Genomic DNA, 12,415 nt, shown 5'->3' with positions numbered 1-12,415 from the left:
TCAATCAATCAACGCAAGGGTGGTTAATTCTTTGAAGGGAGGATGTTGTTTTTGCACTCACACTTTACGACAGGGTGCAGTCATCTACACACACTGCCTTTTGACAAATCCGCTAGAAGATAAAAGTAATTAATCAATCAGTGTGTTATCGGTTAATCCTTTGATCGATGTTTGTTTTTGTAACTCAGCTGATAGACCCTCTTGCATCACTTACATGCACATATTACATAACATACAATACATTTGCCATTACAGACCTTAATTTATAATGTTGAGTATTTACTCCAGACAGGAGAAATGCCAAATGGGAACCTTTGTTGAGTAACCGATTGGTGTTGCTACTAATTATACCTGCTATAAATTCATGAATTGACCATCCAGAGAATGATGACAAATAACACGTGTAGGTTTACACCATCAAGCGCGAGTTACAGCAAGGAAGATGTAATCTCTGTGTCGCATGCAGCCTGAAAACACTTATGGGCCGAAACTGTTTTGAGGATACCGACGGAATTTCGTTACATAAGGAATACACACAGGCATTTGCTGTGTACTTTGGTAAATAAGTGAAATAAGGTGTTTTTTACGTAAGACAATTTTCAGATTTCTCTACCAAAGCCAAGGTCATCGTTTTTTTGTTTACGAATTCAAATAAATCAACTGTGTGTTTTATTATCATAAATAGTAAACCATTGTAGCTACCATAGCTACCAAAATTTACGTATGCTATTTGCTATCACAGCTGAACCAACACTCAAAACTACCTAACTATAAAGCTTTGCAATCTTCCGTACTGAAACAAATGGCTTGCTACGTGCCTGTAGACATCATATTTTCATGTAACATGATTAAATATCGAGGTTAAAAACACAGAAATAGGATTAAATTGGATCAGTAAGTATACCATCCAAGCATCCGAAAAGAACTACACTGCTGGGATATATGGTTACGATCAGACAAGGAATACCATGGATATTTTTAAACAAATGGCGTGTGATGGGCATCCGGCCTCCTGACTGAAGTGAAGAAATTTTGCTAATATGGACAGGAGCCCAGTTCCTTTGTCCGTCACGGTCGAAGGAGTGGACGCTGACCAATTTGCGGTCTGCTTTCGTAATTAGACCGTTGGCGAGAAGCATTATTCGCTCCGCATCAGTGCCCCTTTAACCTCCACCTACACATTCAAATTAAACTACCATAGTACTGTCAGAAATAGAAAGAAGCTGGTTTTTTTCACATTTACGAGGGGAAGTCAATAAGTTCATAGAAGTGGGTGCTGATATATCCTTGGTGATGTTGTCATTGGTGTCATTATTGAGTTGATTCATCTGTGACTCTGTATACTGATACCCAACCTTCCTCGAGCATTTACTTGAGAGTTAGAGCCTTTAAAAGACGATTACCCTGCACAAATCATGGAAACCTCCAAAACTGAGTTTCGTGCAGTTATCAAGTTTCTCACTAAAGAGGGTGTGTATGCAACCGAAATCCACAAACGCATGATCAATGTGTATGGCGAGGAAGCCCCTCAATATTCCACTGTGGCAAAATGGTCAGCTGAGTTTAAGCGAGGTCGCAGCTCCTTGGAAGATGACCCACGGTCAGGAAGACCTTCTGAAGCCATTACAGAAGATACAATTGCCCGGATCCAACGCTTAATTATGTCCGATCGGAGAATAAAGGTGGACGAGATAGCTTCAGAGTGTGGCATTTCACATGGAAGTGTTTGCACAGTGATCCATGAACACCTGCACATGTCCAAGGTATCCGCAAGATGGGTCCCTCGTAACCTAAATGCACATGATCGTCACCAGAGAGTTGAATCCAGTCGTGAGCTGTTGGACATCTACAACGCTGATCCTGATAACTTTCATGCTCGTCTGGTTACTGGGGATGAAACCTGGATTCATCACTGGGATCTCGAAACCAAACAAGAATCCATGCAGTGGAAGCACAAGCATTCTCCTGCACCCAAGAAGTTCAAAACACAACCTTCTGCTGGCAAGATCATGGCAACCGTTTTCTGGGATTCAAAGGGTGTGATTCTCATAGACTATAAACCACCTAAAACTACAATCACAGGGGCTTACTATGCTGACTTGTTGAAAAGATTGAGAGCGGCCATCAAAGAGAAGAGGCGTGGGAAGTTGACAGCTGGAGTCATGCTTCTCCACGACAATGCACCAGTCCACAAGAGCCGTGTTGCACAAGCTTCTCTTCAACAATGTGGCTTCGAACAACTAAACCATCCCCCATACAGTCCAGATCTGGCCCCCAGCGACTACTATCTGTTTCGCAATTTGAAATCTCACTTGCGTGGAACAAGATTTGCCAATGATGATGACCTCAAGGCAACAACAGAGGCGTGGCTGAGGGACCAATCTGAAGACTTCTATTTCAAGGGCATAGACAGTCTCAAAGACAAATGGGCAAAATGCATCGAGGTTCAGGGAGACTATATTGAAAAATAAAACCAATATCACAACCATTGTGTTCTGTTTTATATCGAGTTCTATGAACATATTGACTTCCCCTCGTATATCTACGATTTATGTAGTTCATGTGTGAAGTGTAAAATATCTGTTAAACTAAGCTCGGCCTACCTACAGCCTTGGTGGTAGGAAGATAGCAAAAATATAAAAGGACCTATCCCGGGAAAAACTAGTGCAGAAATGAGCAATGTGTTTGGCTTTTTTAAGTCCAAAGTGATTTATTTAGGACAGACCATGACTATATGCAAATTGGTGTGTGATGATATTGTATTATAAAGGACACGTTTCAAATACCCATGCTTAAAATAGACTTACCTTCATTATGAATGATAGCTGAGGTTAAAACTGAAAAGTTTAAAACAGTTGAGGATGTCGATATAAAGTCTCATCACTAAACAAGAAGCAGGTAGGAGTGGTCCTCTCAAAAGCAAGACAAAGGATAAAATACCTTTGAGATGACTCCTTGTACCTGACGGCAGCACATACATTTCAGGGTTTATACCCGGACTGTCGACAACAACAAACAATCCGTTCAAATTACTTGTCGACAGTCCCTCGAAAGGGAGATGATATTCCACATGAGTGACTTCACGCCCTAGGTGCTCGCAACTAACAAACCAATTAAAATACAGTGTGAATTTAACCCCCCACCCCCTCCCGCTAAGTAACGAGGGATATAGCGTTCATTCTGACCGTGTATATTCGCACAATACATTTTGATATAGATATATATTATATAAATGAAAAAGGTATTTACATTTGAGAATTGTGATGATAAAGTCCATTTCAGTAATCTGAATGTTTGGCCAAGATGAAGCAACTCTGACATGTGGTCTGTGTAGTTCAAGTCAGTAAGACTGTCGGCAAGAAGGTCGGCCTTCAACCAAATACGATGGACAGGTGACATCTGCACATCTCCAGTATGTTTTCTGAGCTCTGCGTCTCTTGATTCTGTACTTGAATCCACTGTGGTAAAGATTCTGACCTCCATTAAAGATCACACATACTTTAGAGGGTGCAGATGCATAAATCACTCATGACATCGTTATAGATGAAACCCCATCATTAAAACTGCTCATTTCGATCTTTAATTACCTTAATTCGACCTTTTTGACAACAGTGCACAAGTCTCAGCCGCAAATGAAATTTCAAGCAATCAGAGCGATGCGTCTCCGTAACGTAATAGTAAGTATAGATATGTTGGTCTACGCAGAATTGCACTTGCTGGTAGAACAGCCAGGTACTCAACAAGCGTGTGTTGTGAAGATGTGGGTGATCTCGAAAACCGTTATCTGGTTACCACTTGAGATGTTCAATGGGAGTCAATGTCCGAATCGGTGTCGCTGTCGTCCGAGTCTACCCTGATGACGACTGGCATGATGGTGGCATGGTCCAGTCCACTTTGTTCCCAATAATGTCTTTCTATTTCTGTCTCAACGCACTTTTGGCACGTTTCCTACGTGATGGTGTCTATTGACTGTTGAACAATCGTCTGTACTTTCCGAAGTTTGAATGTTACATTTTGCCTGCCAGCATCCGATTTCATGATACCCCATATCAGTTCTATTGGGTTCAAATCGCAATGATAGGATGGCAATCGCAAAACTGAATGACCATGTTCTGTAAGGTACTCGTCAACCTTAAAGACAGGAGTGCATGGTGTTATTTGACAGTTTTGGGTGCTTTTTCTGTATACGATATTGCTTTGTTTTGCAACCATTCTATCACGTCCCCCTTCTTACTGTTAGTATCTGATGTTGGGCCCTTTGTATTAGCAGAGATACTCTACAACAGGGATAGGTCACTCGCTTGCTTTCTTTACCATTTGTACTAATTAACGTGTGCCTCGTCATGCTCCAACGCACACAGTGACTTGGCTCTTTCCCAGTACAACTTCAGTTGTGTTTAACCAGGGAGACTATATAGAGTACTAGTATATACTTTGTAGATTATCCCTGGTTTAACAGAACTTCAGCCATAGCATATTCCCCTCATAAGAAATTAAAGGTGTATGTGAAAGATGTATTTGAAGTGATAACTAGAAACACTCAAACAACGGCGTATAGTATTTCAATGGCGGATCAGAGGAGATCGGCGATACGTCACATTTTTCACACACCTCAAATACACCCTAACAATCTTTTTTTCGATTATGAAGCTATCACTATTACTTGCAAAAACATTTCAGCTGATAGTATATTCCCCCCATATGAAGTAAAGGTGTATGTGAAAGATGTTTTTGAGGAAGTAACTAGGAATACTAAAACAACGGCGTATAGCATTTCTATGGCGAAATGTCATATTTTTCACACACCTCAATTACACTCTAACAATTTTTAAGTCATAAAGCTGTCACTATTACTTGCGAATACCTTTCACCTAAAGGTATGTTCTTCTTCTAAAAATTAAACGAATGTGTGAAAGAAGGTTTTATTGGCACAATTTAGTCTATCTTCGCGGTGAATCGAGAATAGAAGCCAGTGAGCTATAACTTACCGACCTGAAACTTTACTACAAATCTACTGTCCTAATACGGACACTAATACCAAATATTTCACTTAAACTGAAGTGACAAAATAGTTAACCGATCTTATACATGTTGGAATTCAGTTGTTATAACACTCAGCGAACTTAATCAGCTGTTGAAAATAAACCGGGCTCAATCTTAAATACTACGCTGCCACCATATTGGCTACACTGGTTACGTAACGACCCGAGACGTACGTTCAGCGGCTTTTCGAGGAGTTGCTTCTCCCCTTCTATATAGGCTCCCTGGTATTAGGTATTTGAACTCACGACAATCAGACTTTTGGGGGGCAGTGCTGGTACCAATTGATCTTGTACCCATTCTAAGAAAACCATCCCGTTCATTTCGGCATGATAGTCTCGGTTGTCTTTAGATTTTGCCTTCAAGACTAGGCAGGTAGGACCCCCCGACACTTGCAACCAGCATGGAGCACAATCAGTTGCTCTTCCTTGCCAAGTGGTAATTTTCTGGCACGGGACTCTGAAGAGGAGCTAGCGAACCATTGTGTCCCTGTGGTATGGGAAGCATTTACCCATGTTTCGTCCAAATATACAGGCTCGTAACCCTCTATACGTTTCTGTTGTCGAATTGTGCGCAAGTACTGGTTTCTTGGTCGAACAATATGAGACCTCTCGCACAGCGCACGTCTATTTTCTGAGCCTACTTTTTGTAACGGAAACCAAATTTGTGAAGCAACTTCCATAAGTGATATTTTGAGTTGTCTCCATATGCTTTTTCGCAGAATACGCAGAGAGACAAAGCTATTTTGTTTATATAGAGACTTAATGGCGTTTCTAACCAGCTGTTGTTGAAATGAATCGACTTTTTCACATCATGTTTGTTTTGAGACGGTCCCCTTAGTTGTGTCCGTGCAGGTTGAATTGGTACAGTTTTTCAAGATAGATTTTAACTTCCCATCTGTCATCCCAACAGCACGTGCAGTTCGTAAACGATAGCCAAAGCATATTGAGGCCTGCCCCTTTCCCCTTCGTTATTAAAAAAGTTAAATACTTCGCAAATAAGTGATTTAGCGTCGTGTGATAATCTCATTGTTTCAGGTACTGCAGTCACGAATGTCTGGTTTGCCGAGCAAATAACACATGTAAATTTCAGACGTGCTACCTCGCCCACCTGGCTGTTCTACCAGCAAGAGGCCCCCCTCGTACAAAATAGCGAAAGGTGACAAGAAAATGATGATCCTTTGTTAAACAACTTTTTTTCGGGTGTCCCAAATTATGAGACACATCATCAGAGATGGTCTGTCGATTTCATGTGGCTGTGCAATATTTGGTTTTGTTGCAATAATTAGATTTATTGTTAGTGAGCAATTCATCGGTCTCAAATGGAATCAAACGGACTGTGTAGGTGGTATAAACCTACAAGTTATTTGTCATCATTCACCTGATGCTCAGCTAATGAATTTTTAACAGGTATGATTAGTGCTAACGCCGCTTAGATTACCCGGCAAAGGTCCCCACTTGGCATTTCTTGTGTCTGGATCGATCAAAGGATTAACAGGTAACACGATGATTGATTAGTTACTTTTATGCGGACTTATATGGGGATTTGTCAAAAGGTAGTGTTTATGTATGTACATTTAATAATCTATACTGAATACACCCTGTCGTGTCTGTGTCTATGTAAAAACAACACTCTTCTTTCAAAGGATTAACCGCCAATACACTGATTGACTGCTCATTGCTGGCTAACTAAATTACTTTTTTTGAAAGAATGCAATTATGCAATTAGTTGCCAGGCGTGCAATCTTGGGTGACAAATGAGACTATACAGCAATGTGAAAAACCTGAAACGATACATCACGTTTCCGTATTTTAGACTGTTAAGAGACACATCACTTGGGAAATCTGCAGATGAATTATATATCACTCGTTTTTGTGGATACTGATAGATACATTCCCTGAACAAAGTTGTAGCCTGGCATTGCTCCTATAACTTTCATTTGTTTTAATTTTAATATTTGCATTTTGTTTTCACTAAGTTGTTGTAGCTTTCAACGGGATCATTGGTTTTGTCGTGAAGTGTAATGATACATACGACATACACAAGGGCGTGCGTGCAAATTATGATTCATGTAGGCAAACTATAAAATGTCTAGATATTACATTCCTGCTATACACTCGCAAAACGATTATATAGTTTCAAAATGCATACACGTATGATTATAAAGTAATTAGGATTATGATACCAAATATAAAGACGTATTTTGACAAGTGCCTACATACTGGTGAGTGAACGTTTCCAAACCAAGTAAATTTAGCAAGTGAAGAAATTTATCGGGCAGTATTTTCACTTCGACCCCGACCTCGCTTATGTTATGTTCCAGATTGTGTCATGCAAACTCCTTTTGGTCATGATTCAAATACATATTTAACTATAGTAGAAAGGTGTTTTGATTTCCTAACTTGATGAACACAAAGCATAATCGCATTAATTCAAATGGACTTTAGTCCGTAACTTCACGATTTTCAAAAATGGCGGTGTCCTGTCTGACGATGAATGCTATTTAAGTTTGTACAATAGGATTTTGCATGACATTGCTTATAACATAACAATTTCACTCTTCGAAGCGAGGTGGAGGTCAGTATAATATTACTTGCAATGTTTGTGTCACTTCGACCCCCACCTTACTTCCGTGGAAGAAGTCGTTATGTTACAAGTTGTGTCATACAAAATCCTTTTGGTCATGATTCAAATACATATTTAAGTACCAGTAAAAAGTAGTTTTGATTTTCTAACTTAATGAAAACAAACCATAAGCTCAATAATTCTAACAGACTTCAGCCCGTGACTTCACGATTTTAAAAAATGGCGGCGCCCTGTCTGAGTATAAATGCTATTTAAATTTCTTTTCACCGACTTACAAAATCAAAATTACTTTTCACTGGTAGTAATATATGTATACATTAGGATTTTACATGACATTTCACTCTTGGAAGCGAGGCGGGGGTCGATATAGTATTACGATAATATTGTCACTTCGACCACAACCTAGCTTCCGAGGAAGAAAGCGTTATATTCATGCAAAATCCTTTTGGTCAGCAATGAGTAGCAAGCAGTCTTGGATTTTGAAAACTCGATGAAACTTGAACACAATTTTCTATCCTGTAAGGGTGGAAGGGGGCGAACCATCCGATATACCACAGGCTTCCACAACGCTCGCTTCGCACACACAAATAACCAATTTAAGCACAAACTACGGGGTCCGGTGGAAATCTGTGCATCTGTAACACCATCACCCCAAGGAGCAACTGACGGTAACACAACAATTCGGCATGTCTTTGGTGACGTCGAGAAATCAGCAAAATGACGAGTTTCCTACACATTTTCTATACATTTAACTGGAAATCGTTCCTTCTATGACGTCACTGCAGGGCTCTGGCGACAGAGTTACGTAGCCTGTCTGTGGTTTCGTTTGCGGGCGAGAGAGAAGCAGACGGCTTTTTAGCAACTTTCAAGTGCTTCGTATTAATTAACCAAAAGTTCGGGGTTTTCAAAAAAAAAAAAAAAGAACAACCACAACAACAACAACAAAAACCAACAACCCAAAATGGTGTTCCGTTTATGACTAACCAGAAGTCCTTCATATGCAGTGGTTAAAAGAGTAACCAAAATCGAGTTTATTCGTTCTTTAATGTTGTAATGTTGTCAGTCAGTGAAACCCGCACCATAGCATTTGCCGTTTTGACAGAGGTAACAACAATTTCCTGATCTATTATATATTCCCAAATAATACATGTTTTCAACAGGATTTCAATAATCCTGCTACTCCCAATTTCACAACATAATTTCTGGGATTTTGTTTTTGGTTTGTGGTATGTGAAACTCCAAAGTGGTAATCCTTCCACTTGCATAACGTAAAATAATAGTTCTTTGCAACCTTAATTCTCATTCAAATTGTAAAATGTTCGCTAACTAGGCGTATGTCAAGACTCCTATGTACAATGCATCCGTTGGTGACTAGTCATTTGCATGAGGACGTACTGTTCTAACCATACCTCCTTGGTGATGGAAATGCGACGTGTGTTACCGTATGATGCCCCATTTGGTTTACACATGTAATTAAAGTACATGTAATTAAAGTACATGTAATTAAAATGCATGTAATTAAAATGCATGTAATTAAAGTACGAGTGTGCAGGTGACAGTGAGAGCCTCCAACTGTTACTTCAAGTGAAGTCTCCTCGCTAGTCTACAAAGCAAGTGCAGAAGGTTCAAGCGAGCATGAACAGGTTTGAGACTTTGTAATTTCTATGCACTGATATAATGCACTGTGTAATCAATAAAGATTATGTCTGATGCCTACTATGTTCGTTTATTTGTACGTTTCTTTGTACATACGGCCCGTGATTCAGATATCCGATAATTCGCTTATCCGGACAATTTCAATAAAAACACAAGCGCTCGGATAAACGGGGCACGACTGTACATGTAAATGAGAGAAGATATTTGACCCGAACGTAATCCTTCATCAAACGGTTTCTTATTTGTCATCCTGGTAATGCGAGTCTTTACGTGTGAGAACCATAAACAGAACAGCACGCCAGTTAGCCCTGACCGCGGATTGTTAAGTAAGGTCATCGACAGTCTAAGTAAACTTTTTAGTCTCGGTGTATTTCGTTACACTCCATCACTCAGTCTAACAAACCTAGTAGAAGGTTGCGTCAGGTAACCTTTCAGCGACCAATGACCGTCAAATCAAACGCGAGACGGTCAAACAGATTTAACCAATCAGAAAACAGCTACTACTTAGGGATCGGGGGGACTTTCAAAATATTCAGGCCACTGACACAGATCTGTCCACAAACATCCACAATCCGTAAATAGTAAACTTTATCTGACCTGCAGTAAAGGGGGGTGGGGGTTTCTGTTGACATGGTTACCAGTAGCTATTATTTCCGCAAGATGACATCCTTGAATGTTGCCCAAAACACCATTGTCACTGTTGTCATGGTTGTACGTACGCCGTGTGCATCACCCGGAAGCGAGTGTACGCTAAACAGCATTCGGAATCGTTCGGGTTTCAACCCTTTCGAGATAAAAAAAATCAAAAGGTATGTGCTAATGTCAATGCTTTCGCGATTTGGTAAGCTGTGTTCTGATTGGTCAATCTCAATTTAAAGGTTACCTGACGCGACCTCCCATAAGGCTCAGTTAGACACAGTAGTGGAGTGTAACAAAAAGTACTGAGGATAAGTTTACTTAGACTGTGTGGACCGGAGCCCAGTCCATTTGTTCGTTACGGTCGAGGGAGCGGGCGCTGACCAGTTTGCAGATTGGTTTCGTAATTAGACCGTTGGCGAGAAACATTATTCGCTCCGCATCAGTGCCCTTTTAAGCAGGTCAAGGGAGGTAATAAATTCATCGGTCTCAGCCGCAGATGCATTCGTGGCAGTGTATAGGCTAGTGGAGATCCACTGGAAAGTACATCCTGGAGATATGCCCTGGTGAATAAATGCTATTTAGGTTTGCTAGAAAATCAAAAATACTTTTGCATGACACAGCACGTAACATAACAATTTCATTCTCGGAAGCGAGATGGGTGTCACTAAAATACTACTTACAGTATTATTGTCGACCACAACCTCGAAAACAATCTAAACAGCATTTTCTATCATGGAAGCGAGGTAGACTAGGAGTAATTGATTTTGTACATGACAAATACATGCAACTCAGTAAAAACCATCATCACCTCCCCAACCTCTCTCTTCCCCTGCCAGCCATACATTATGAACGGTCTCTAGCTAAGTCACATTTAGTGACAACATTTCAAGTATGTTTTTCGCAAAAAATCCCATAAAACGTTGTCCGAAACGTTTTACTGGCGTGAATGTGCATGTTTCCGGAATCGAATCGTTTTGATTACATTTCATTTGAACATATGATGTTAACTCTTCAAACATGTATAGAATAACTCTGGAAACAGTTAGCTGGTGTTTTGTTCAAAGCGTAAACCATGAGAACAAAACGTAATTTTAAAATAGTGTACATAACAGTTAATCAAGTGACCATCAGCATGAGCATCCATCTACCCAACGGATACGATGATACGTGTCAACTAGAGTCTGCGTGCCTCATCCCCCGATCCTCTTTCCTATGGGCCTCTTTCGACAAGCATGGGTCACTGAAGCTCAATTCTAACCCGGATCTTCGCGGGGCTTTCACTTTGGACGACGCTAAATCGCAGGACAACAGAATCGAATGCAGGCAAGCTCTTCACAGGGAGAACATGTTCCCTAAGCTCTCTATGTTTAAAATGTTACGAGAGCGTTACGCGCTGGGGAAGAGCTTGACGAAAAGCTATAATAAAGGGAAGTAACTCTGGTTCGTACACACGTGTTTCTCTTGTGTGAACCACGAGGCTGATTTGGAACAAATCCACACTGCACATATGGATCATTTAAAAGACGGATGGTTTAGCGAACTGAGCGAGCTATGGCCCGGCCAATGTATGTCTCTCCAAGTGGAGAAAGTTCTTTTCCATGAAAAGTCAAAATATCAGGATGTCTTGGTGTTTAAAAGGTTTGTTTACAGAACGATTGTTATTACTACTAATAGTAGATCGATTGCTTTCTTTCATGGAACCTCAGCAGTGCCAGTGAAATGGGAAACGTTTGGGTAATTAAAAGAGTAAGAGTTCCCGCCGTAACCCACACCCCTTCAAAAACCAAAATTATAAACTGACATGCTTACCTCACCCTAAATATATATATATATATATATATATATATATATATATATATATATATATATATATATATATATATATATATATATATAAACTAGAACAGATTTAAAGAAAACAAAAAATGAACGTATATTAGTGTTGGAATATTACACCAGGTAAGGACTCACCTGAAGCAAATTTACTATGTAAAAAGAGGTGGGTACTCCCAGAAATCTTTCCTATTAAAAGTGACAACCCAAGACACACTGAATCTACAAATTTAGACGATCCGTGAAGATCAAGAGTAAAATATGTCTTCAGCAACCCATGCTAGCCATAAAAAGCGACTAGGCTTGTCGTAAGAGGCGACTAACAGGATTTGGTGGTCAATTTCACTGTCTTGGTTGACCCATCATCTGTTCCCAGTTGCGCAGATTGCTGTGCATGTTGTTGATCACTGGATTGTCTGGTCCAGACTCAGTTATGTACAGACAGCCGCCATGTAGTTGGAATATTGATGTGTGCGGCATAAAACTAAACTCACTCATTCACCACAGTACCACCACTCAGAAAATTGAGTTATGTGACATGGCAGTGGTAGGCCATGGTGGTCCAGTCATTATTGCACATCATCAGGGTGTGAAACTTGTAAACATTTCCCAGACCAGACCATTTTTACGTAGACGTTAGACTTGCCAGCCCTGACTAAGA

General features: G+C 40.2%; 1 protein-coding gene across 1 annotated transcript in view; it reads left to right on the top strand.

The window, feature by feature from the left end:
* Positions 1–11,341: 11,341 nt before the first annotated feature.
* Positions 11,342–12,415, top strand: part of LOC137268097 (spermidine synthase-like) — a 42,039-nt gene continuing 40,965 nt past the window's right edge. The window contains exon 1 of the mRNA XM_067802607.1: positions 11,342–11,559. Coding sequence (XP_067658708.1) covers positions 11,429–11,559 — 131 coding nt within the window. The 5' untranslated portion in view covers positions 11,342–11,428. The remainder of the gene's footprint in view (positions 11,560–12,415) is intronic.

The sequence above is a fragment of the Haliotis asinina genome, chromosome 16 (genome assembly GCF_037392515.1).
Source record: "Haliotis asinina isolate JCU_RB_2024 chromosome 16, JCU_Hal_asi_v2, whole genome shotgun sequence".
In the NCBI taxonomy this organism is placed as follows: Eukaryota; Metazoa; Mollusca; class Gastropoda; order Lepetellida; family Haliotidae; genus Haliotis; species Haliotis asinina.
The sequence above is the reverse complement of the archived record's forward strand: the minus strand, read 5'-3'. Positions and strand labels throughout refer to the sequence as shown.